The following is a 26755-nucleotide window of genomic DNA, read 5'->3' as shown; positions in this document are numbered from 1 at the left end:
TTTGCATTTAACCAGCTCCTTGTGTTTGAAGTGTTCAAACTTAGCAATGATGGAAAGAGGACAGTCCACCATGCGGTGAAGCTGCTCGAACGTGATCTGCTTCACGGTGTCCATAGGGACAGCATGTGTCACTATGTTTTCTTGGGTCTCTATGTTGTTCTCTGGGATCCCAGAAAAGATGAGGTTGTCCCGCATATTTCTGGATTGTATATCCAGGATACCCCTTTTCTTATTTTATTTTTTTAAGAACTTCCACCTCCGTTGTGAGACGCATCGAAGGTTTTTAGACCTGTGTTCGCTTAAGAACGCGTCTTCTGGCATCTCGCCGACTGCAGGAAATCAAGATCAAGATCTCGGAAATGTCTTAGAGTAGTGGACCAAGCATGTCCAGTTTCTTGTTAATCTCATCCAAGACACTAACCTCTACAGCACTCGGGATTAGATCGGCTGTGTCTGTTGCTGAGTCTGTCTTCTTTCTTTTCACTGGATTATTGCAGTCCTGATCCTCTTCCATCACATACTTGTTATAAAACAAATCGATAAAATCCTTGAGGTCCTCCACTTTGGTTTTGCGCAGTGTACCTTTTTTTGCGGATTGACTGTGTTTTAGTCAGTGCAGCAGGGCGGCGCTATGTTCGATCTGTACCCACTTCCGTCTTCTCACAAGATCACAGCATGGTCCGATTCCTTTCAATTTTTAATTGCATTCAAAACTTTTTGCCACAGATGGCCTTTATGTTTTCAGCGCCACCATATATATATATATATATATATAGATTCAAGATTCAAGATTCAAGATTTTTATTTGTCACATACATATACATACTTCCATACATATATGCAGTGAAATGTAATGCAACGCACCCGGTGATAGCACACAATAAGTCCTAGGAAAAAGTACAAAAAATAAAATAAAATAAAAAGTAGAAAATTCCTTTCTAATAGACCGACTAACTGACTCCTAAAACGTAATACAGTAAGTGGAATACTTATAGAATAAGATAAAAAATATATAGAATAAAATACAATAAAAAATAAATTGAAATAAAATGGAATAGGTTGAAGGAATATGGCTATGTATATACAGATATCTGCATTTATGTGCATTTAAAGTGGCATGTGAATTAAAGTGGCATGTGAATGTGAATAGTGTGAGGTAGTGTTTGGGATAATACAGCACAGTATACAACAGTACGGCGCAGCAATACGGCATCACGAACAACCCTGAACAGTGATACAGTATGCGGTACAGTATGCTACATACAGTACAGTAGGTAGTGGAGCCTAGTGCATGGCTCAGTTAGGACCCCTGGTGAGGTCAGCGTTGACAGTTCTGATGGCTTGAGGGAAGAAACTCCGTCTCAGTCTCTCTGTTCTCGCTGCGTGACTGCGGAGGCGCTTGCCTGACCGCAGCAGCTGAAACAGTCCGTTGTTGGGGTGATGAGGATCCTTCATGATCCTACGGGCTCTGCTACTACACCTCCTGGTGTATAACTCCTGCAAGGGGGGGAGGGTAGTTCCAGTGGTACGTTCAGCTGAACGCACCACCCTCTGCAGGGCCCGCCTGTCCTGGGCAGTACAGTTCCCAAACCAGGCAGTGATGTTGCCTGTCAGGATGCTCTCCACTGCTCCAGAGTAGAAGGACTTGAGGATCCTCACCGAGACCCGGAATTTCCTCAGCTGCCTGAGGTGGTAGAGACGCTGCCTCGCCTTTCTCACCAGAGTGTCTGTATGAACAGTCCATGTTAAGTCCTCTGTGATGTGGACTCCCAGATATCTGAAGCTGCTCACCCTATCGACAGAAGTCCCATTAATCCACAAGGGCACGTGCGTCCTCGATTGTAATCCTCGCCTAAAGTCCACAATCAGCTCCTTGGTTTTGCTGACGTTCAGGTGTAGGCTGTTGTCCTGGCACCAGAGTGACAGGTCAGCCACCTCCTCGCGGTAGGCCTTCTCATCGCAGTCGGTGATCAGGCCCACGACCACGGTGTCGTCAGCAAACTTTATGATGGTGTTGGAGCTGGACCTGGCCACACAGTCATGTGTGTACAGGGAGTACAGTAGGGGGCTGAGGACGCAGCCCTGGGGGGATCCTGTATTCAGGGTGAGGGAGCTTGACATGTACTTCCCCACCTTGACCACCTGGGGGCGGCCTGTGAGGAAGTCCAGGATCCAGGTGCACAGCGGAGCATTCAATCCTAGCTCCAACAGCTTGACAGCCAGTCTGGTGGGGACTATGGTGTTGAAAGCTGAACTATAATCAATGAACAGCATTCTCACATAGGCCCCCTTCTGGCCATCCAGGTGCGTGAGCGTGGTGTGCAGTACCTGGGAGACCGCGTCATCCGTGGATCTGTTCTGCCGGTACGCGAACTGCAACGGGTCCAAGGTGCGGGGGAGGGAGGCGCAGATGTAATCCTTAATCAGCCTCTCGAAACACTTCATGACCACCGAGGTGAGGGCCACCGGACGGTAGTCATTCAGGCAGGTTGGAGAGGCGATCTTCGGGACAGGAACGACGGTGGACCTCTTGAAACAGGATGGGACCACTGATTCAGCCAGGGAGATGTTGAATATTGTGGTGAACACCGGAGCTAGCTGGTTAGCACAGGTCTTCAGTACTCGCCCAGATATGCCGTCTGGGCCCGCAGCTTTCCTGGTGTTCACCCGCATCAAAGCCCTCCTGACCTCGTGCACGGACACTGAGAGTGCGCGCTCGTCCCCAGCGGTGTAGCTCCAATTAGCCGGCGAGCTAGCGGTGCTGCTGCCAGACTCGAACCGCGCATAAAAGGAGTTCAGTTGGTTGGCCAGGGAGGCGTCCGCACTCGTGGCTGGGGAGGAGCTGCTCTTGTAGTTAGTTATTGTTCGCAGCCCCTCCCACAAGCGTCTTGTGTCCCCCCGCTCCATCTGCAGCTCCACGGTGTCTCTGTACGTCCGTTTAGCGTCCCTCACCGCCCTCCGCAGATTGTACGACGCCGCTTTGTAATTGTCCATGTTACCAGATACAAGTCCCTCATTGTAAGCGGCCGTGCGCGCATTCAGAGCGCAGCGGATGGATTTATCAACCAATGGTTTCTGGTTTGGAAATATCCGAACTTTCACCGTGGGAACGATTTCATCCGCGAGCGTAGCCACAAAACTCACTACAACCTCCGTAAACTCGCTGACGTCACTTGAACTCGCTCGGAACATGTCCCAGTCTACGTCAGTCAGAGCGTCCTGAAGCGCAGCCTCTGATTGGTCCGTCCACCGCTTCACTTCCCTCGTCATCACCAGATCCCGCGCGATCAGAGGCCTGTAAACAGGAAGCAGCGAGATCGCGGCGTGATCTGATTTCCCGAAAGCAGGAAGCGACACGGGCTTGTATCCGTTCTTGTAAGGAGTGTAGCAATGGTCCAGAGTTCTGTCTCCCCTGGTGGCACACGTGATGTGTTGGTGGAAATTCGGCAGAACTTTTTTAAGGTTGGCCCTGTTAAAGTCCCCAGTCACCACCACAGCCGCGTCGGGATGTCTGTTCTGAAATCCGCACAACACATCGTACAGAACCGACAGAGCTGCGTCGGTGTCCGCTTGCGGTGGGATATAAACGGCTGTAATGATGACCGTGCTGAATTCCCGGGGGAGATAAAATGGACGGCATAGTATGGTCAGCTGTTCCAGGTTTGGCGAGCAGGAGTGGGAGAGGAATTTGGTGTTGTTGGCGTTACACCAGCGGTTGTTTACCATTAGGCAGACGCCTCCACCTTTGGATTTCCCCGACTCTCCCGCCACGGAACACGGAGAAGGCCTCGGCTGGACGTATGGCTTCATCCGGCACCAGTGGGTTCAGCCATGTTTCCGTCAGGCAGAGGACGCAACAGTTCCTCGTGTCACGCTGGAATTGAATCCTCGCTCGAAGTTCATCCATCTTGTTCTCCAGGGACTGGACGTTAGCAAGAAGGATGCTTGGCAGAGGTGGACGGTAAGGTTGCGTCCTCATTCTGACCCGAATGCCGCCTCGTTTACCTCGGTGCTTCCTCCGTGGGCCGGCTCGTGGAACAGCGACTCCATTTTTGTTGTTGTTGCGAGTGTTCCCGCGTAGGATTTCCGCCGGCCACTCTGCTCCCACGGATAAAAAGTCCCAAAGTTGTTCGTTTAGGGAAATTTTTATATCCCTGAGTGCATCGCGGCCGTATGAGTTAATTGTTGATGTTTTTCTGGCGAACATTGTGATAAAAAAAGGAAAAAAAATACTAAAGAGTAAGAAAGTAACCGGAGCGCCGGCGCAGGCGACCGCTAGGGGCGGCGCCACTATCGCCTAGACTAGAAGTTATTTGAAGTTATTTTTGTTTATTTACTCTGACTGATGAGATTTCATGTCTGGAAAGAATAGTTTGTACAATGAATCATCATTCAAACTTAATAAATAAAGCAAAAACATGGCAACAAAACAAACAAAAAAATCATTTAGAGGTAAGGGTTTACTGGATAGTTAAGTCATCTTGGTAATTATTTTCGTATATATATTATATATTAAATATAAATATGTATACATATTTTGAACTTTATCAGGTCACACATTTTGCCACGTTGCATTAAATATGAAATGTTTTTCATGAGACAATATTAAAATATGTATATTTGAAGTTTTAGAATAGTATGTAAACATCATTTGCTTTTTACATCAGAATTAAGCATAAAGTGGAACGTTATGACTGGAAATACATTTGGCTACAAGTTAAAATGAATGAATTTATTAATGACGAAATGTATTTATACTAATAATGGTTCAAAAGGTTTAATTCTTTGCTTAAAGTGGCACCTAATGTAACAAGTCTTTTCATTGGTGGAGTAGGAGATGGACCAGGAGGCAGGTGGAATGGAAAACCAGTCTTTGCTGGACGTTTTCTGTACCACAAACAAAACCGGTTTATTCAGACAAATGTAAAATTCACACTTATACAGTATGGCACTTGCTACTACATGCGCCACGCTCTGGAATGGGACCCAGCGCCGCTGTCAGGAGAGGTGAACCCACTGCAGATTTTCAAGACTTTCCTAAATAGCTCAATCTCCTGGCACTAAAAAACACTCTCCACTACCATATTCAAGTATGCCACTTTTTTTTTTGTTCTAAAATGCAGAGGCAGAGACAGCCATTGTTCATTGACATAGTAAATGTCATACTACATGTGTTTCAGCTGCAGTTATTGGAGAAGTTTTCTGTTTAGGGCTTTGCTTGAGACATAAACCTTTTTATATTTTATATAAGTTTACTTTTCTTTTTTTTGGTGTGTGGGGCTGTTCATAATATCAGTCTCTCAGTTAAAAAGACACTTTTTATGATGAACAAACCCTTAGAAAAGACTACCATACCTTGGGAATGGTGTAGTCATGACAATCCAGTACAAATTTCTGGGTTCATTTTACTGCGTTTACTTACATTATTCTACAAGTGAAACTTCCACATTTTTTGGATTGACACTTTTTTGTTTTCCATGTATGCACACAGTACACCAAAGATGTTTTTCAAAAGGCATATTTGGGCAATCATTAAACATTTGTATCTTGTCACATAGACCACACACCTCTAACAAGAGACTGTTACAACAGTCATGTGACAGTGTAACTTACAAAATAGGTATATATTATATAAACTGTTAACTAAGCTGATTGTTACATCATTATTTATCAATTATATCAACTGGAATATTTAATTATAATTATATTATTACAATAACATACCATCATATATCAAATACATCAATGATATAAATGAATTATTTCATTATACTATAACATTATAAAACTATTATACATAAATTTCATTAATGGTATAACTGAATTATTGTATTTGTTATAAATTGTATTATAATAACACATCAATTACTATAGTAAACCCTGCTCACACAACGCAATGTGTAGATGAATCCAGACTTTTAATTATTCACTTCCCATCAAACCGAGCAGCGCTCTGAAACCACATCCTCTCCACCTCCTCCCTCCCCAGCTCCCACAGCTGACGGAGAATGCGGACTCCTGCCTTGGCCGTGATCATCAGATACTTCTCGTTCTCCGGGTGCTTCAGCACAGTGTGGCGGGCCAGAATCAGCGACTGGCATACGCGACACAGCACCAGCAGGTAGAGGGCATCTTTCTCTGGCTTGTTGAGGGGGATGAGGCTCTCCCAGCCCGCAAGGACTGGGCCACCCACCTCCACCGGCTCTGGGTGCTCGATCATCATGTACATGATGGCGATGGCCAGCTCGTGGACGTAGAAGCCGCTGTTCATGTCCCCGAAGTCCAGGATGCCGGAGATCCTATAGCCGAGAGACTCCTCCGCTTCAACCAGCACGTTAAGGTCATTGAAGTCCCCGTGGTTAATGCCTGGAAAAGGTGGGGAGGGAAAGATGGATGGATGGATAGTTGGAAAGGTTGACAGTTTGACAGACAGGCACAGAGACAGACAGATACTTCATTCATGCTCCCAGGGAAATTGCCTCACAACAGCTCATAAAATTTAGTAGGCAGTAATAATAATAACAATGATAATAATCGCACCAGGTTAGTGTGCAAGTGTATCAATAAAAGCTTGGTTATAAAAACAAAATACTTTCAATGAAGGACCAAATTTACTCACATTTCCGGAAAGCCGAGCGTTGGGGAACAATGTGGGTCTTGTACTGCTGTAGAACAGCTCTGACTACCTCCTGGATGGGATCTCCATCCATCACGAACAAGTAGGGCTCCAGGAGAGGAATGCTGGACAGGCTCCAAATGAACTTGTCCCTCTCGAGCACATGAAGATGAGGGTGGTCCATCTAGCCAAAATAAGGCTAATATTAATAATTATGAATACTTTATTGTGGCAGAAAAGGGGCCGTGGTTAAGCCACGTCTGCAAGGGACAGGGCTGGCTTGGCTCGGTGGCGGCGCAGCTTTACCGGGTCTGCCCAATCAGCCTCTTTAACGGCAATTGGTCAGACCTGGCTGGGAGAGTTTTATAGATGTTGTTCTGTCCTTCAATGGAGATGGTGAGGTGCATGATACGGAAACTCCTGTGGTCCAGAGTGCGACAGAGAGAAACAAATTCTGTTCATCACTTTTATTTTATCATCCTGTTTTGCCAGCAAGCCTTTGTGTTATCCTTATTAATAAAATGCTTGTCATGTCGGTGCTCCCCTGCCAGAACGACTCCGTCTCCATCCTTAGACCTCTACATGTGGGTAGAGACACCACAACTGTTTATTATGAAGGTGGTTAAGATGATTAATTTACCTCCTGTAGGATTTGATCCATTCTTGCAGCGGTTTTTCCAACCTCATAAAGAAGCTGCGTTGAGGCAGGCACCTTGGAGATGGTGATTCCAGACAAATAAGTCAAAAGTCTCACAAGGTACTTCTGAGAGCCTAAGCCACAATCTGCAAGGAGAGGATACATTTGAAAGGAGGACACTGAAAGGTATTACAAAAGTATTTCATTTTTAAGTGTCAAGAAATTCCCGGCAAGAACTCAGTTTAAATTCCTATTTCAAGAGGTTTATTTTTCACATACATACAAGGATACATACAGTAGGAGCCACTTGAAGAGGGCGCTTCCAGCCGGTTGACAGCCGAACCAGAGTTTATGTGAAGAGACTGTTCTTTCTCTACAATGTCAATTCTAATATTGAAGAACCAGATCACATTATATCCTCATTCAATCTTGTATGGAGATTAGGATAACCCCGGGGGAGTTTGAAAGAGCATTGTAAGGCACTTTTACTCTGAGACCTCCAGTTCAGCCACCTGCCTTTTTGTCAGTGGCATCGCCTTTAAACCATACAACATTGCTGGTCTGACTACCGTCCTGTAGACCTTCCCCTTCACTGTTGCTGGAACCCTTCTGTCACAGATCACTCCGGACATTCTTCTCCACCCACTCCACCCTGCCTGTACTCTCTTCTTCACCTCTTTCCCACACTCTACGCTGCTTTGGATGGTCGACCCCAAGTACTTGAACTGGTGGAGAAGATGGTTCCACCTTCTCCACCTAATAAATAAACAAATTACATAAATAAATAAGAAAAAAATAATTAATTTATAAATAAATTAATTTTAAAAAATATACTGTATTAGAGAAATTCCCAATATGGCACCACCCCCCTTTAGATGAGTCAACCAGACAAACACCATTCGGGTATTCAGTGCCACTGGGTGAGACCGGCTGTTGTCAAATTTGGCTAAACAAATATTAATAACATGATGAGTGTTCTGCCAGCACAAGTAATTAGGAATAAAAGCCATCAGTCATAAGGACAGTACACACACACACACACACACACACACACACACACACACACACACACACACACACACACACACACACACACACACACACACACACACACACACACACACACACACACACACACACACACACACCCACCCCCTGGTGTTGATTTTATTCAAACAACTTTTATTGATTGATTTTTAACATTTTATTGTGCTATTGTTTGTTGAAATTTACAAAATCAATCTAGGTCCTTGGCCAATTCCAACTAGCCTAATCGCTACAATTTACTGGTGTGTCTACAACCCTGTCGTCTGTGTCTCTGTGCAGGAGGTCCCTGAACACGCCACTTGGGCGTGTGGTAGGCGAAACCGCCACAATAACATTTTCTACTTCTAGACCCAGAGCAAAGACCCAAGTCCGCCCTGTACCAAATATATAGTACTTACATGCAATACTTACTTCAAATAAATTGTTTCATAACAGAGAGATGAGTCTGATGGAAAAAAAAGTCTTACATTTCATTAAAGGGTCTTGAAAAATATTAAGTCCAAGTCTCTGAAATAGTAACTTGGACTACTATTGTGGTATCTACCATGACTCAACAGAGGAAGCCTTTTCCTATTGCTACATATCATTTTATGACTGATTGCTGAACAGTTTTAGTGTGTGCACTTTGGTCGAACAAGGTCCGGCTGCGAAGGGCTTTTGAATGTGCTTTAGTTCTTTGGGGTTGTAAATGTCATGAAGAAAACAAAAAGCTAAGTTAGAGGCTTGGAGTACTATTTAATGGCTACCTCAATCCATTTGGATTGATGCTCCCACGTCCTATGCTTGCATTGTTATCAAGTATTTCACACTAAACTTGAAACTATAATTACATCGATCAGGTTGAGTGCTCTCATTACAAAGCAATTGAACTTTGTAATTTTAAAAATGTAAATAAAAAAACAGCTCTCATTTTGAAATTAATCAGCTGTGCAACATGTAGATTAAAATAAATCTTTAAGAGCTGTTCTCATTCAAATGACAAAAAAACAATCAAACAGAATGATGGTCAGGGTTCAAAGGACAATATCTCAGGTAATGAGTCAGGGTTAGGAGTGAAAATCTGTAATCTCTCTCTGGAACTCAACTCACACTGCAATTGAATAAAGGGCGTGTTTACAGTCAAAATTAAACATGCCCTGTCAGAGCACATGAGAAGGAGGATTCGAGGCAAATGGCAACCGGCTGGGAAGCGCATGGTGGTTGGCTGGAAATTGACTGCAAGTCAGCTGTCAGCAAGCTGGAAGAAGCCTCATCAAGTGGCTCCTACTGAATATGTTCCTCATCTCAATATGTTTGATTTGTCCCGCTGACTTCCCATGTAATTTCTTGAACTGTAACTGAAGACTAAAAACGATCTGAAGGAACCACGCATTGTGTAACAGTGACTTGATTGAAAAATGAATTCTAGCAGCTTGGTAGCCAGGTTTAAGGACATTTAAAAGTTTGACTGGCAACATAGGTTAACCAAGACCGTCTTTGACCTTCTACTATCCAACAGTCCCTGGACCAATAATCACAGCCAACAAAAGCTATTATTTTTGGTACTGAAGGAAAATTAGGAAGTGGGAGCATCTATACCAGGGGTCGGTAACCTTTTTGGCTGGAAGAGCCATGAAAGCCAAATATTTCTAAATGTATTTCCTTGTGAGCCATATCATATTTAATAAAATTGAATGCAACTTAATGCGTGCATTTTTTAAGTAAGGCATACATTTTTATCCTATAACACATCTCTGAGTACTTAAAAAAGCTCTATATATAATAAATTTCTCTTTATTCTTCTCAATAATATTGTTGTTATACTGTAGCTAACCAATAATAAATGAAATACTTTTTACCATTAATGTGACTTCTGGTGCTGCATGGTTTTGCTGATGGCTTTGTAGTCTGGTTCATACATAGTGAGGTTAAGCTTCATGCAGACGTGGAGGCTTCCATCAGTTAAACATAAGCATAGGTTGGTTTTAATGTTTCTCAGATGCGAGAAATACTGCTCACATGCTTATGTAGAGCCAAACATGGTCAATACGGCAATACTCACATGCTGCATTGTGTGGTATGTGACGGGAAGCTTGTTCCAAGTTTTAAGAATCAGCTGGTCTTCAGGTTCAAGTTCAAGTTCAAGAGATTATTTGTCACATACATATTGAAGTTCCCCGAAGCTATCGTAGAGACCACCCTTCGCCCGGACATTGTGCTGTTCTCAGAAACAGCCAAACAAGTGGTCATGTTGGAGCTCACAGTGCCTTGGGAGGAGCGAATGGAAGAGGCCAACGAAAGGAAGAGGAAGAAATATACAGACCTGGTGGAATGGTGCTGCAGAAAGGGGTGGCGTGCAAAGTGTTTGCCCATTGAGGTGGGAGGCAGGGGCTTTGCGAGCAAGTCCTTGTGCAAAGCCCATAGCCTCCTGGGCATCACTGGTGTGTGCAAAAGAAAGGCCATCGGTAGAGCTTCAGAGGCAGCGGAGAAAGCCTCTAGATGGCTGTGGATCAGAAGGGACAAGCCGTGGATGAATACTTCTTGGACAAAGGCCGGGAACTGATCAGTCGGGTTGCTTGGGGAGGGTGTCTGAAGTTGAAAGACCCGAAACACCCTATAATCCCAGGTACTATCACTGAGGATGTGTCCAAGTGCATCATGTGATGTATTTTACTATCAAGTTTCTTCCATTTCTGTCCACTTCAGGCAGGGAGTTTTCTTAATGTTTGTCTGTCTTACTGAGGGGATCGGTGCACGGGCTCATAAGCAGCCCAGCAGTGGAACACCATTCCTCCTGCACCCAAGAGGATCATTATCATGCACAATTATTATAAAAATCCTCAGTCATATATACAATTGTGGCCTGCGTGCCGTATATTGAAATGAACAATAGAACTCTCGCATTGTCAGCGCACCACAGCCAGAAAGACTCCATCTCCCTCCCTAAACCCTTACCTGTGGGCAGACTCCAACAAGTGGCGCCTGAGCAGAGACCAGGGAGGGGCAGGGCGCAAAGTAAAAGTCGCCCCGGAGTCTTTCTGTGGTCCGCAGCCGGTGCTTGACTACGCCCCTTTGTCCGCCACATTTCTATTTTGAATTTTATTTTCAAAATTGTAATTTCTCTTACCTGTTTTACTTTAAAATGACACAGCATAATTATTTATTACTTGTTAATTGTGATGAAACATTTTAGCTCAAAATTGTCTGTGAGCCATATACCGTCATCGAAAGAGCCGTAATTGGCTCGCGAGCCACAGGTTCCCGACCCCTGATCTATACCAATGGACTGAGGTAGCCATTAAAGAGTACTCCAAGCCTCTAACTTAGCTTTTCATTTTCTTCATGACATTGAGAACCCCAAAGAACTAAAGCACATTCAAAAGCCCTTAGCAGCTGGACCTTGTTTAAAACAAAGTGCACACACTGTTCAGCAATCATAAAATGATATGTAGCAATAGGAAAAGGCTTCTTCTGTTGAGTCATGGTAGATACCACAATAGTAATCCAAGTTACTATTTCAGAGAGTTCGACTCAATATTTTTCAAGACCCTTTAATGAAATGTAAGACTTTTTTTCCATCAGACTCATCTCTCTGTCATGGAACAATTTAGTTGAAGTAAGTATTGCATGTAAGCACTATATATTTGGTACAGGGCGGACTTAGGTCTTTGCTCTGGGTCTAGAAGTAAAAAATGTTATTGTGGCGGTTTCGCCTACATTACATTACATTTAGTCATTTAGCAGACGCTTTTATCCAAAGCGACTTACAAGGGAGAATAACATTCAAGCGACATTGCGACGGAGACATTAGTGTAACAATAAATACTACTAGGTAGTGCTAAGTAATTGTAAGTTAGGAGAGGAGGTGCTCTCTGAAGAGCTGGGTCTTCGAGTGCTTCTTAAAGACAGAGAGGGAGGTCCCTGCTCTGGTCATTTTTGGCAGCTCGTTCCACCAACGTGGAACTACAAATGAGAATAACCTGGATTGCCGTGGTTGTACAGTCGGCAGAGCCAGGCGACGCGCATTTGATGAGCGCAGCATCCAGCGGGTAACGTGCTTTTACAAGAGAATTTAAGTAGGTGGGAGCATTCCCAACAATCACTCTGTAGGCCAGCATAAGAGACTTGAACTTGATGCGGGCGGCTACAGGTAACCAGTGGAGCTCGATGCGCAGCAGAGTGACATGTGCCCTCTTTGGCTGGTTGAACACCAGTCGCGCCGCCGCATTCTGTATCATCTGCAGTGGCTTCACCGCACAGGCCGGCAAGCCTGTTAAGAGAGCATTGCAGTAGTCGAGACGGGACATCACCAAGGTTTGTACCAGCAGTTGAGTGGCATATTGGGTCAGGTACGGCCTGCCTTTTCGGATGTTGAGTAGTGCGAAGCGGCAGGACCGGGAGACGGCGGCAACATAGTCTGAGAATGTCAGTTGGTCATCAATAATGACACCTAGATTCCTTGCAGCCTTGGTAGGAACAAGAGATAGTCAATTTTTATATCAATGTTGTGATAAATACCTTGTTTGGCCGGGAAGACCAGCAGTTCCGTTTTCGCCAGGTTTAGTTGAAAATTATAATCCTTCATCCATGTGGATATGTCAGCGAGACAATCCGAGATCCGCGTCGAGACAGTGGGGTCGTCGGGCGGGAAGGACAGATAGAGTTGAGTATCATCCACAAAGCAGTGATATGAAAAGCCATGCGAGCGGATGATCGGGCCCAGTGAGGTGGTGTATATGGCAAAGAGGAGGGGTCCCAGCACCGAGCCTTGGGGCACCCCTGTGGTGAGGTTGTGAGGCACAGACAGCTGGCCTTGCCATGTCACACTGAACGAGCTGTCCCTGTCTCTGTCTGACCTGCCAATTCTGATTTCCGATCTGTTGTACGTCAATGACCAATAAATTATGTGATCTGATCATGCTCACGTGATAGGACAGCTGCACATACGGACTACTAATTTTACATTTACATTACATTTAGTCATTTAGCAGACGCTTTTATCCAAAGCGACTTACAATTATTCAAACACCGACGGACGCAGCCATCAGGAGCAATGAGGGGTTAAGTGTCTTGCTCAAGGACACTACAGCATGCTAGCAGGAGGAGCCTGGGATCGAACCAGCGACCTTTGGATTACTAGACGACCAGCTCTACCTCCTGAGCTACCATCCCCCATCTACTAATGCAATTTTCAGTTACCACAAGAGTGAGATTGCTGACTTCAACTCTATCTGACACTGTATTATTGTTCATTATCGCCAATGAAACAATAATAGAACATGAAATTGTCCCTGAGTTCCAATAAAATATAATATGGGACGGTCATGTTTCAGTATAATACAACCTGTAACTCTTACAGAGCTTGACCCTCTGAGGTCAACAATCGCAACCACGCGATCGCAGGTAAAAAAAAAAAAAAGTGACTTTGGTTTATTAAGATTTTAAGATGCGTGCGCAGCAAAATAAATGCCAGAAAGCTTAGAATCACAACTTTCCTTTTTAGAATAATATGATAATTAATAAATTAGGTAAGATTTGGCATTAAGTTAGACCTTGCATTTCTTCTCTTTATCTGTCTTTCGAAAACAACACCTATTTATCCTGCAATGGATTTGCGGCTCGTGAATCCAAATACTTTCCATTCAGCCCTGATGCTGCATTGCATAATGACACGCGCCCCTGGTTACAGTGACAAACAAACCCCCGCTCCAAGTTGCCAAACAACAGCCACGCAGTCTTTCCAGAAAGTATGTTTCCAATGAATTTGCACTGTGTGTGTGTGTTTGTGTGTGTGTGTGTTTGCTTGCATGCAGTCTATAAGTTGGTGCGCTGTATGTAATATGTGGCATTCTCTTGCCTGGTGTGATGTACGTAGTCTGTAGAGATATGTCTGATGTAAATATCACATTTCCTTACACTTTAAAAAAAAATATTATTAATAATAATAATAATAATAATAATAATAATAACAATAATAGTAACAATAATAATAATAACTGGGATTTATAAAGCGCCTTTCACAAACCCATTTTCCACTTTACAATGGAAAAACAAAGAACAAGACAGGGTAGATAAATCATAATAAATAAAGAACAAAAGAAAAAAAAGGGTCAGGGGCAGTTGGCCTCCAACAGTTTTGAGGAGATTTTTGAAGGTGGCCAGGGATGGAGCATTTTAAATGTCAGTGGGGAGAGAGTTCCAGAGGGTGGGGGGGATGCCACACTGAAGGCTCGGGGGGTGGAGAGCAGACCCGTGTCCGAGGACCACAGCTTCCAGGACTGGCCGTAGGGTGGAGGAGGTCTGTTAGGTACTCAGGGGCAAGGGCGTGGAGGGATTTTTAGGTTAGGAGTAGGGTTTTGTAGGAAATACGGGATTTGACAGGGAGCCAGTGAAGATGGATGAGGGTGGGGGTGATGTCCTGCCAGGGCTTGGTGCTGGTGAGAACTCTAGCATCAGAGTTTTGAACATAGTGGAGCCTGTCCAGGACTTTGCTTTGAACTCCAGACAGGACTTGCAAGCATTACAGTCGTCTAGACGGGAGGTGACGAAGGCGTGGATTAGTGTATCTGCCACGGACTCAGACAGTTATGGGGGGAGTCGGGAGATGTTCTTGAGGTGGAAGAAGGCAGATTTGGTTATGGATTTGATGTGTGAGTGAAGAGGTGGGGCCCAAGCATGGAGCCTTGAGGCATGCCTTGGTCAACTGGGCCAGGGGAGGAGCAGGTGTCTCCAATAGTGACAAACTGCTTCCTGTTGGTGAGGTAGGACTGGAACCAGGAGAGTGCTGAGGCCAAGGTAGCCTTTATTTGTTTTTATAGTATGAAAGCACCTCTACAACTTCCACAGAAAATCGTCTTGCGCCTACACCAGCTAGCAGGCGTTTTCAATAAATCTTTCAAAACTAAAAACATTTCTTACATTTCTTGCATTGCCACTCCCACTAGCCTACAGCCTCATTCCTTCGTCTGACAGTCTGACCGAGTGGCCCAGCCTGTTGCAGATCGACACCTCTAATGGCTCCCACCAGGGAGTCATGAATTTTCAGGTCATTAGCTAATGGCTCATTTCACACCTCAGGTCAACTGAAATAAAGTTGTGAGCAGTTTTGATAAAACCTTGTTTTTACCTAATTAGACATCCGATTTTATAAACTATTTTGACTTCATTATATACCCAGGACCTTGATGAAGAACTTTTGTATTGACAAAACATTTTGTCAATATATTCTAGTGTGCGCTATGACAAAATTTCTGACGGCCACACAAAATACAAAAACATACTCTACTTACTTTATATCTTGTGTGATATAGCTCTATCTAAAAGCTGCATAATGACACCAACCAAATTACTGACGCATATCAATGTAGCTGTCATCAACGACTTTGGAGAAAGAGTGTGTTAAGTTGATTATATTTAGATCAATATCAGACCACACCAAAATCATAACGCTTCTCTGAATCAAGCAGGGACTCCAGAGGGTTAAGTAGGACACAACATATAATGAACATGGAAATGTCCAGTTCAAACTTCAATAAAAGTCTCTCTCGTTTAAATGCTAATATACCTTTCTATTATATGTATATGGTACTTGCCCTACCAAAATAAATTGCAATCATTGTAAAAACTTTTTTTTTTTAAATAATAATAATAATAATAATAATAATAATAATAATAAATGACCGACTCTTCTCAATCTCATTCACGGGAAGTCCTCCTTCACTCACCGTGCATTAAACCAACTGAATCAAATCATACGACTCGTGTTACTGAGTAACTTGTCAAGAACCAAGTCTTAAAAAAGAGTCAAACTTTTCATCACAAGTGGAGCACGTGCACTATGAACAACCAAAGCAGACACAGACGCAGATACAGTCTGCACAATGTTTGAATATTGTCAGACGATAAATAAATTATATATCTAATCTTCCCTTACCTTGAAGTACCTCCAAATAGTCGGCATTTTATTTATTTGTCTCTCTTTTTTGAGCCTCAACTACGCAACTTCTACTTCCGTTGGTATCGGGCTTGAGAATTGTAGCATTTTACAGTACATGAGCACAGTATATAGTATTTGACTGGCACAGAATCAGAAAATATATCCGATACTGAACAGTCAGTCAACAGTCATGCCAATTAAGCTGAAAAACGGCCAATTTGGGTCACTGGCCGATCCATCCGTGCACCTCACGTTTTATATATATACAATATTTATATGTTAATGTGGCAGTTTTGCCTACCACGCGCCACACAAGTGGCATGTTCAGGAACCTCCACACAAAGACACAGCCAAAGGGGTAATAGACACCAGTTTATGGTAGAGAGAGGGCTGGAGAGTTGGAATTAGCCCAGGAGCAGATAGAGATGCGTCATGACGAGGACTCCTATCCTGAGTGAGTGTGGGGATGGGGGTTTTACCTGTTGCAGCCACACTCTGGTCCTTGGTCCCCAATAATCTAGATCCAGGTCAAGTGTGGCTGCTCAAACCACACCATCCCCACACCACAGTTAACATTACCAACACATTTTTGTGCTTTATTATAACTCCCCCACTTCCCATTACCTTACAATGCAGCGTTACATCTCAGTGGATAATAAAGTACCGCTGCGCTCAGTGTGCTGCGTATCAGTGGATGTGGATAGTGAGAGGGGACGGCTTACAGAATCACAGGTCGAAGCATTGGTCAAATCCGAGGGATGTAGTTTAAATACCCAATCAATGTATGGTATTGTTTTGTGTTGATTGATTTATTGTTTTCTGTAATGAAATTACACGACCGGAGCTCTTACCTAACTCTTCGAGGCTCATGAGCTGACCGGTGGTGGTGGGCATGGCTGTCTGCGTAGGGAGTCCGTTATGGCAGAGGAAGCTCATGGCATGGGTCTGAACCTCCAGTAGGGCCGTGTTCTCACTGTCCGTGGAGTTCATCACCTTCAGGATGAACTCGCCGCCGTCCACGGGGGCGACGTAGAAGTTCTGGTCATCATAGCTGGGCAGGGGGCGGACTATGGCCGGTGTCCAGCCATACAGCCTATGTACCAGCGCAGACACTTGGGGATGGCTGAGGTTGGGTTTAGAGAGTTTCCCTGACATTGACGCTGGGTAAACAAGCTGCCAAAGTAAAATAACCCCAAAAATAAATTCGTCAACTTGTGAAGTGGATGTTAACTCGGACAAAAGCAAGCACAGCACAACCTTGGAATCTCTTTGATATGTGACTAAACAAACCAGTTAAGAGACAGAAAGGGTTAACGACCAAGATTTAGTCATGTTTGATCAATTTATTTTTCCTTTTTTGTCTAGCTCAATTGAGGTTATGTTTTATGAGTGAATATTTCTTTGTGAATGTTCGTCCATACCAATAGTTCACTGACCACAATGAGCTACGCTGCTTTTTAAAATCAAATCCACCACGGTTGTCATTAGGGATGTACCGATTCAGTATCAGTATATGACTGGATCAGATATTGGGTATGAAATACTGTGTGTTGTATCCGATACCATCGCCTAAGGCACGACATGCCTTAAAGTAGTAGCAACATGGCGTGACTTACAGTAAATATAAGTCACATGGTAACCAGTAGCACCAATAACATTGATTGAACAAGACATCTGCGGTGTGGAATTATTTAAAGACAGAGTGAAAAAACAACACAGCGTAACGCAATATACGCAATATGAGCGTTTCCAGTCATTGGAAATGTAAACACTATAGTGAGCAAGGTTAAACTCATATGACACTCGAATCGTTTCCCAAATCTACCTGCAGGCTAGTGGCCATAATGGCCAATCCAATAGGGTCACCTTTAAAGAATACATACCCTACGTATATCATGAAATAAAGGACATATAGAGTCAATCAAACACATTTTTAGGGGCTGTTGAAGGTACTGATTCCAAATCTGGCTTAGTTTTTTGTTTTGAAGTCAAGATCAAGTAAAAATCTTGTTCTATACTTACTGGATTAAAATAGCTTTAACGGATCAGAAAGGATTTCTCATTGAATTCAACCCTAGTATTACAAAACTAAAAAATATCCATAATTTAGACACACATAAATCCAGAATGAGAAAGAATATTACATGATGATGCTGTATTCTTACACTTTATATGCTGGCAGAGACTGGCTGCTGTGCTGCCTCACAGACCAGTTTTTGAGTCTCCTAAATTTCTGTGCTATTTCTGCAGCTCATCTTAAGAAGTCTCAGTCACTGCAGACACACTCCGTTTCTAATGTTAAGTCTCTCATGAATGTTTTGAGTGACAAGGGCAATCCATTCCTTAAGACAAGTGATGAGCTCATGACATCATGAATTCATTCTTGTGTAGTCATGGACAATGAGGTCAAACATTCACGCATGAGGTGGGGAAAGCCCTCCATGAGAAGTTCATCTGTTATAGACCGGATGAGGCTACTATTCCTCTCTCAGACACCATTCAACGCCAGTTCATGTACACATTCGGCAACAGGCCTGAAACCCGTTTGTGGTGCAGACAGGCCGCTCAGCTGCTGCGGATCGGGTGAATCTCCACAATGCAGGAGCAGCAAGCCCTGCAGCTCCAGTAAATGGCGCGGGTCTGCAGGTGGGACCAGGAAGCCCCCCAGGAGAGCCAGCAGGCCATCCAGGTCCTTCTGCGGGAGTGTACCAGAACGGAAACAACCGCTGGGCCCCCCCACTACAGAAGATTATGGGGGAGGATGATCCCAGGCGTTCCTCGCCAACTCTGAACAGATGGCCGAGGTGGCCGGCTGATCGGACTGCAGGCAGGCGTGGTGGCTCGTTCCCCTCTTCTCTGGAGAAGCCCAGCAGGCGGCGCATGCCCTACCCCCGGAGCAGCGGACAAGTTAGGCTGAAGGCCTATCGGGAAGGCTGAAGGAGACCGATCTCCCTGGCCGTGCCATAAGCTTGGTGCATTGCACCGCCTTCCTCCAAGCCGCCATAGCCCTCGCCGAGGCCTACGCGCACACCTCCGCCTACCACGCTGGCCCGGAGAGGGGCCACTGAGGGAGCTGCAGGACGCAGACTGTGGGGAACCACCCGAGAGACTCGCGCCTAGATCTGGCGTGGGCCTCGGGACCACCGGAAGCTGGGCGGATGCCTGGGCAGGTATGCTGGCGATGCAGGCGACCCGACACGTCATGACTTCCAGGACTATCCCTTCACGGAGGTTGACCTGGTCGTTCGGGTCGCGGGGTCAGCGGTCTGCCGGATCCCTCCCCCGGTGGAGAAGGGGCCTACAATGTGCCGATAAGGTGACAAGGGGGTAGACATCAGGCTTTGCTGGACTCGTCTCGCTCCTCCTCCTCTTGGCTATTCGTCGACGATGATTCAGCAACACCTGTTCGACCTGGGGCTTAAGTCGAGGGATCATGGGTCGCTATCCGCTGTGTGCATTGGGATATTCACAAATATCCGATAATGCGGCTTGAAATTTGCTATAAGGGAAAAAAGCATAGGGTAAAGGGCGCAGTTAGTTCCTGTTTTTTGATTTTGGGTAAAAAAAAAATAAATCACATTTCGTTAAGAGAGAAGCGGGGGGGTGCGCTCATGGTTTGTAGGTATATGTCAGTGTTGCGCAGCGTGATGCAGAGGTCGCACCAGCAGATGTGACCAGAGCGAGGGAGGGGACGCCCCAGGAGGAAACTTCCCCGGATCCCCATGTCAATCCCATCGAGGCCTTTTCTCTGGAACAGTCACAGGACGGTACAATTTGCGGGGCCTTTGAGGGTGGTAGATAAAATCGATGGTGTGTTGATGCGCCCAGATGCTGCGCTCAGTCACCTGTAGTTCGCAATGATAGATTATATTGAGTGAACCGAGACACCCAGTCGGGGGAAGAGGTTATCCAGTTGTTAGTCCCTAAAAAAGCTGTTGGGGTTAGGTCTTTCAGGCGGCTCATTATAAAACGATGGCCGGTCACTTAGGACACGAGAAAACACTTGAGTGGATAATGGCCGGTTTTTAGTGGCCGAGCATCTGGGCGGATGTGCAGCAGCGCTGTGCAGCCTGTCCCGAGTTTCAGCTGTTGAATACACCAACTATTCCCATAGCGCCATTGAGTCCCCTCCCCTTAGTCGAGACACTGTTCGAGAGAATCGGTATGGATCTCATCGGGCCATTAAGCCGCAGTACTAGGGGCTATCGATTTGTGTTAGTCCTAGTGGACGACACAACCCGATACCCCGAAGCAGTGCCGCTGTGCAATATTAGGGCCAAAAATGTGGATTAGGCACTGTTTCAGGTCATCTCCCGCGTCGGGATTCCAAAGGAAATCCTGACCGACCAGGGCACTTTATTTATGTCACACACACTGCGCAAACTGTATGGGTTGCTGTGCATCCTCTCAATTCGGACCAGCATTTACTACCCGCAGACAGCCTGGATGGGCACTTCAACAAAACATTGAAAAACATTATCCGAAGTTCGTCCACAATGACAGCCAATTATTTGGACACATGGCTGAACCCCTTGTTGTTCGCAGTGCAGGAGGTTCCCCAGTCCTCCACAGGGTTCCCCCTTTGAGCTACTGTTTGGCAGGAGACCTCATGAGGTGTGCGATCTGATTAAGGAAAACTGGCAGGAAGGTCCCATCACCAGTAAAGTAATTTCAGCACACAGGGTTAATTCTTTCACATACCTTTTAGATTGTGTCCTCCCCTGGATTCAAGCCATAAAGTATGCTCTATCCCCCTGCCATAAAGCTTGGCTTATCTTGAGCACCTACACATCTGTGAGGTCGAGCTGACCATATATTCTCTGTATCTGTGATGTCAAACTGACCATATATTCCCTGACTCCCAGAAAATAAACTGTTTGACTAGAGCTGCTCGAGAGCACATCTCTGACCCGAGCCTTGTACAAGTAAACTGAAAACAACATCTATCTGCCTCTTCATTCAAAACCACGACTGACAACCTGCAGATAAAAGCGACGCTTTAATGTCTGTAACATAATCTGGCATCATGGAACAGGATTAAGCTGCGTCCAGGGGGACCATGGACGACGGAGCAGGCATCAACTAAAACCCTTGTTTGAGGGAACGTCTTTCGGTGGGACTACAGGGTGCTGCCTCGATCTATGTTCCTGATAGCGGGGTAAGAGATATTGTGCGAAATGTTTGAATTCAGGATTTATTTTATGATGCAAATACTGACGGATCTTTCCCAAAGTGAAGACATTGGTTGTTTTATTGTCAAAATATAAAACAGAGGTTTAGAAGGAACCCGGAAATATAGTGACAACTATGTTTACTTGAATTAAGACCGTAAAGTACGTGAAATGAAATGTGGTTTCCACAGTTCTATTGAGACCGTAAAGTACATGAAATAGAATTTGATTTATCTATGAGACTGTAATAAATACATGAAATAGATAAACGTGAGAATAAGGAAACACCAATTGACACAAGGGAAATCCCCAGGTTAAAAGGCACTCATGAAATAAATAAATAAATAAAATAAAATAATTTAAAGTAGCCTTGAAAGCTACAGGAATTGTGAAATCGCCCACACAGGTCTAATAGCACAATGGGTCTACCATAGCAACAGGTACCAGAAATAATAAAGCACTACAGCAGGATCAACAAGTTAGAGAATCGCAGGAATCTTACAAATGTAGGAAAGGAAAAGATGACAGAACAGTGATAAGTTTGGTAGAATGGAAAAGCTTAGGTTTTCCCACATGAGGAAGCTTTAGTGTAAATCAGCTACAGCAGCTGAAAGTTAGATTACAAGATAATGAAATGAAAAAGAGGAAGTACAAGGCCGATTGGTGGGCTTTTGGAGAGTGGGTAGAGGAAGCTTATAATAGTGAAAAGAAAAAGTATAAAAAGCATTGAGAGGAAAAGGGACAGAGAGACGGGGATCAGGGAAAGAGACAGGGTCAGGAAAAGGGACAAAAAAAGCAGAAAGCATCAGCACCACCACCCTATAATGCTAATCAATGTATTTCTTTGTATCCTATGTTACGACCTGGACTCCCACCCTCCTGTATGGCGTCAAACTCCAAATCCACCCAACCTCGTCCTTAACGACGTGCCTAACACCATCAATGCAGACATACCAGTGGTCAACCTCTACAGCGACGACGAGACACCACAAGCCTACGCTGGACGCCTGGAAGTTGTTTTCTGCAACCACAGTGGACTGGTGAAACCTGAAAACATGGGGGCACCTCCCCTGACACCATATGAAAATCATCTATGGTCCGCATTCATCAATGGACTTGTGTTCCCACTCGGTGACTGAAACGCTTGTTTGTCACCTGGAAGACGGCGACCCACACTGACATCATCCTCCACGCTGAACACGATTACGAGACACACCAAAGGGACAAAGACCTCAAACAAGATCAAAAGAAACAATGTGAGTCCCAGACCCAGATGACCATGCTCGCTCAGGCCATCACTCAAAGTCAGCAAGGTCCGTCATGGTCTCAGCAAAACACATCAGGCCAGACCCGACGAGGCGGGGGATTCCGTGGAAGCTGTCCCAATCTCTGAGGCCGAGGAGGTCCCAACATGGGCCGCAACACCTGCTTTTGCTGCGGTCAGGAAGGACACTGGATCCGCAACTGTTCCATGCCGCCACAGAGACGACCACAGGGCAACCCGGGTCAAACAGGGGAATCAAGACAATTTCAGAGATGATGCCGGGAGAAGGGAACCCCAGGGAACGACCCAAGCTGTGGCTCTGCACACCCTGATCAGGTGACAGGTACACATACACACACAAATATGTATATTGTTAATCGCACCCACACACATTCAATTACACCAGATGATGAAAGTGATGAAGAAATACACACGTCCATGTATTAGAATGCCGTTGTCTAGCTCCCAACCCTTGATTTACATATTAGAAGTCACAAAATAACCTTTCTCGTCGATTCAGGAGCCCCGCGTTCACTAATATCCGCCATCGAAACACCCGTTAAACCTCCTTTGTCTGATAAAGCACGTATGTCATCGGCTGTAGCAATAATAGAAAATAATGACACTAAACTACACAACTCATCTTTGGTGCAAAGGCTCAAAGACAGAAAATTTCAGCTCATCTTTGTTCTCTGTCTCTGGGGAGCAAGAATGAAGCTAGAAATCAAGGTGTAATAACAGACGGCGATCCAAATTTTAAGAGCCATATCAATCACATCACAAATTCAGCCTTCTACCATCTAAAAAAAAATATATATATATCAAACTTAAGAGGCTCCAGTCAAAAGCATACTCCATTAAAAATGAATCCATGCATTCATAACGAGTAGATTTGACTACTGTTATGGCCTATTGATTGGCCGACTGAAATCAGCTGTGCAGCAACGACAGTTCATCCAAAATGTGGCTGCATGCGTTCTCAGTGGGACTAAAAAAGATAAAAATAAAATACATAAATAAAAGTTTTCACCCCTGTTCTTAGATCTCTAGATTCAAGATTCAAGATTCAAGAGGGTTATTTGTCACATACATATACATACTTTCATACATATATGCAGTGAAATGTAGTGCAACGCACCCGGTGATAACACACAATATGTCCTAGGAAAAATTTCTTTCTAAAAGACCAACTAACTGACTCCTAAAACGTAATACAGTAAGCCGAATACTTATAGAATAAAAATAAAAATATATAGAATAAAATAAAATACAATAAAATAAAATGAAATAAAATGGAATAGATAGAGGGAATATGCTTATGAATATGGAATAGGCAATTATGTATATACAGATATGTGCATTAAAGTGGCATGTGAATAAAGTGAGGTAGTGTTTGGGATAATAGAGCACAGTATACAATAGTACGGCGCAGCAATACGGCATCACGAACAACCCTGAACAGTGACACAGTATGCGGTACAGTATGCTACATAATAGTACAGTAAGGTAGTGGAGCCTATGTGTGTGGCTCAGTGAGGACCCCTGGTGAGGTCAGCGTTGACAGTTCTAATGGCTTGCGGGAAAAAACTCCGTCTTAGTCTCTCTGTTCTCGCTGCGTGACTGCGGAGGCGCTTGCCTGACCGCAGCAGCTGGAACAGTCCGTTGTTGGTGTGATGAGGATCCTCCATGATCCTGCGGGCTCTGCTACTACACCTCCTGGTGTATAACTCCTGCAAGGCGGGGAGGGTAGTTCCAGTGGTACGTTCAGCTGAACGCACCACCCTCTGCAGGGCCCGCCTGTGCTGAGCAGTACAGTTCCCAAACCAGGCAGTAATATTGCCTGTCAGGATGCTCTCCACTGCTCCAGAGTAGAGCTCCAGCTGCCTGAGGTGGTAAAGTCGCTGCCTCGTCTTTCTCACCAGAGCGTCTGTATGTACAGTCCATGTTAAGTCCTCTGTGATGTGGACTCCCAGGTATTTGAAGCTGCTCACCCTGTCAACAGAAGTCCCATCAATCACCAAGGGCGCGTGCGTCCTTGATTGTGATCCTCGCCTAAAGTCCACAATCAGCTCCTTAGTTTTGCTGACGTTCAGGTGGAGGCTGTTGTCCTGGCACCAGAGTGACAGGTCAGCCACCTCCTCGCGGTAGGCCTTCTCATCGCAGTCGGTGATCAGGCCCACGACCATGGTGTCGTCAGCAAACTTTATGATGGTGTTGGAGCTGGACCTGGGAGTACAGTGGAGTACAGTAGGGGGCTGAGGATGCAACCCTGGGGGGATCCTGTATTCAGGGTGAGGGAGCTTGACATGTGCTTCCCCACCCTGACCACCTGGGGGCGGGCTGTGAGGAAGTCCAGGATCCAGGCACATAGCGGAGCATTCACTCCGAGCTCCTTCAGTTTGACAGCCAGTCTGGTGGGGACTATCGTGTGTCTGGCCATCCAGGTGCGTGAGCGTGGTGTGCAGTACCTGGGAGACCGCGTCATCCGTGGATCTGTTCTGCCGGTACGCAAACTGCAACGGGTCCAAGGTGCGGGGGAGGGAGGCACAGATATAATCCTTAATCAGCCTCTCGAAACACTTCATGACCACCGAGGCGAGGGCCACCGGACGGTAGTCATTCAGGCAGGCAGGAGAGGTGATCGTTGGGACAGGAACGACGGTGGACCTCTTGAAGCAGGACGGGACCACTGATTCAGCCAGGGAGATGTTGAATATTGTAGTGAACACCGGAGCTAGCTGGTTAGCACAGGTCTTCAGTACGCGCCCAGATGCCATCTGGGCCCGCAGCTTTCCTGGTGTTCACATGCATCATAGCCCTCCTGACCTCGTGCACAGACACAGAGTGCGCGCTCATCCCCAGCACTGTAACTCCAATTAGCCGGCGAGCTAGCGGTGCTGTTGCCAGACTCGAACCGCGCATAAAAGGAGTTCAGTTGGTCGGCTAGGGAGGCGTCAACACTCGTGGCTGGGGAGGAGCTGCTGTTGTAATTTGTAATAGTCCGCAGCCCCTGCCACAAGCGTCTGGTGTCCCCTCGCTCCATCTGTAGCTCCACAGTCTCTCTGTACGTCCGTTTAGCATCCTTCACCGCCCTCCGCAGATTGTACGACGCCGTTTTGTAATTGTCCATATTTCCGGATACAAGACCGTCGTTGTAAGCGGCCGTGCGAGCATTCAGAGCGCAGCGGATGGATTTATCAAACCATGGTTTCTGGTTTGGAAATCCCCGAACTTTCACCGTGGGAACGATGTTGTCTGCTAGCGTAGTCACAAAACTTACTACAACCTTCGTAAACTCGCTTTATGTCACTTGAACTTGATTGGAACATGTCCCAGTCAACGTCAGTCAGAGCGTCCTGAAGCACACCCTCCGATTCGTCCGTCCACCGCTTCACTTCCCTTGTTAAAACCAGTTCTCGCGCGATCAGAGGCCTGTAAACAGGAACCAGCGAGACCGTGGCGTGATCTGATTTCCCGAAAGCAGGGAGCGAGACGGTCTTGTATCCGTTCTTGTAAGGTGTGTAACAATGGTCCAAAGTTCTATCTCCCCTGCTGGCACACGTAATGTGTTGGTGGAAATTAGGCAGAACTTTTTTAAGGTTGGCCCTGTTAAAGTCCCCAGTCACCACCACAGCCGCGTCGGGATGTCTGTTCTGAAATCCGCACAACACATCGTACAGAACCGACAGAGCTGCGTCGGTGTCCGCTTGCGGTGGGATATAAACAGCTGTAATGATGACCATGCTAAATTCCGGGAGAGATAACATGGACGGCATAGGATGGTCAGCTGTTCCAGGTTGGGCGAGCAGGAGTGGGAGAGGAATTTGGTGTTGTTGGCATTACACCAGCGGTTGTTTACCATTAGGCAGACGCCTCCACCTTTGGATTTCCCCGACTCCCCCGTTCTGTCGCCGCGGAACACGGAGAAGGACTCGGCTGGACGTATGGCTTCGTCCGGCAACAGTGGGTTCAACCATGTCTCTGTCAGACAGAGGACGCAACAGTTTCTCGTGTCTCACTGGAATTTAATCCTCGCTCGAAGTTCATCCATCTTATTCTCCAGGGACTGGACGTTGGCAAGAAGGATGCTTGGCAGCGGTGGACG

General features: G+C 45.5%; 1 protein-coding gene across 1 annotated transcript in view; it reads right to left on the bottom strand.

Moving 5' to 3' along the window:
- Positions 1 to 4734: 4734 nt before the first annotated feature.
- hykk.2 (hydroxylysine kinase, tandem duplicate 2) overlaps positions 4735 to 26755 on the bottom strand; it is a 25977-nt gene continuing 3956 nt past the window's right edge. Inside the window, exons 2-5 of the mRNA XM_080023896.1 lie at positions 17067 to 17388; positions 7257 to 7399; positions 6620 to 6800; positions 4735 to 6366 (exon numbers count right to left, since the gene is read on the bottom strand). Of these exons, the coding sequence (XP_079880022.1) occupies positions 5927 to 6366; positions 6620 to 6800; positions 7257 to 7399; positions 17067 to 17370 (1068 nt within the window). The 5' untranslated portion in view covers positions 17371 to 17388 and the 3' untranslated portion in view covers positions 4735 to 5926. The remainder of the gene's footprint in view (positions 6367 to 6619; positions 6801 to 7256; positions 7400 to 17066; positions 17389 to 26755) is intronic.

This window comes from Zeus faber (genome assembly GCF_960531495.2).
Source record: "Zeus faber genome assembly, chromosome: 1".
NCBI classification, from domain to species: Eukaryota; Metazoa; Chordata; class Actinopteri; order Zeiformes; family Zeidae; genus Zeus; species Zeus faber.
Note: the sequence above shows the minus strand (reverse complement) of the source record. Positions and strands in the feature narration are given on the sequence as shown.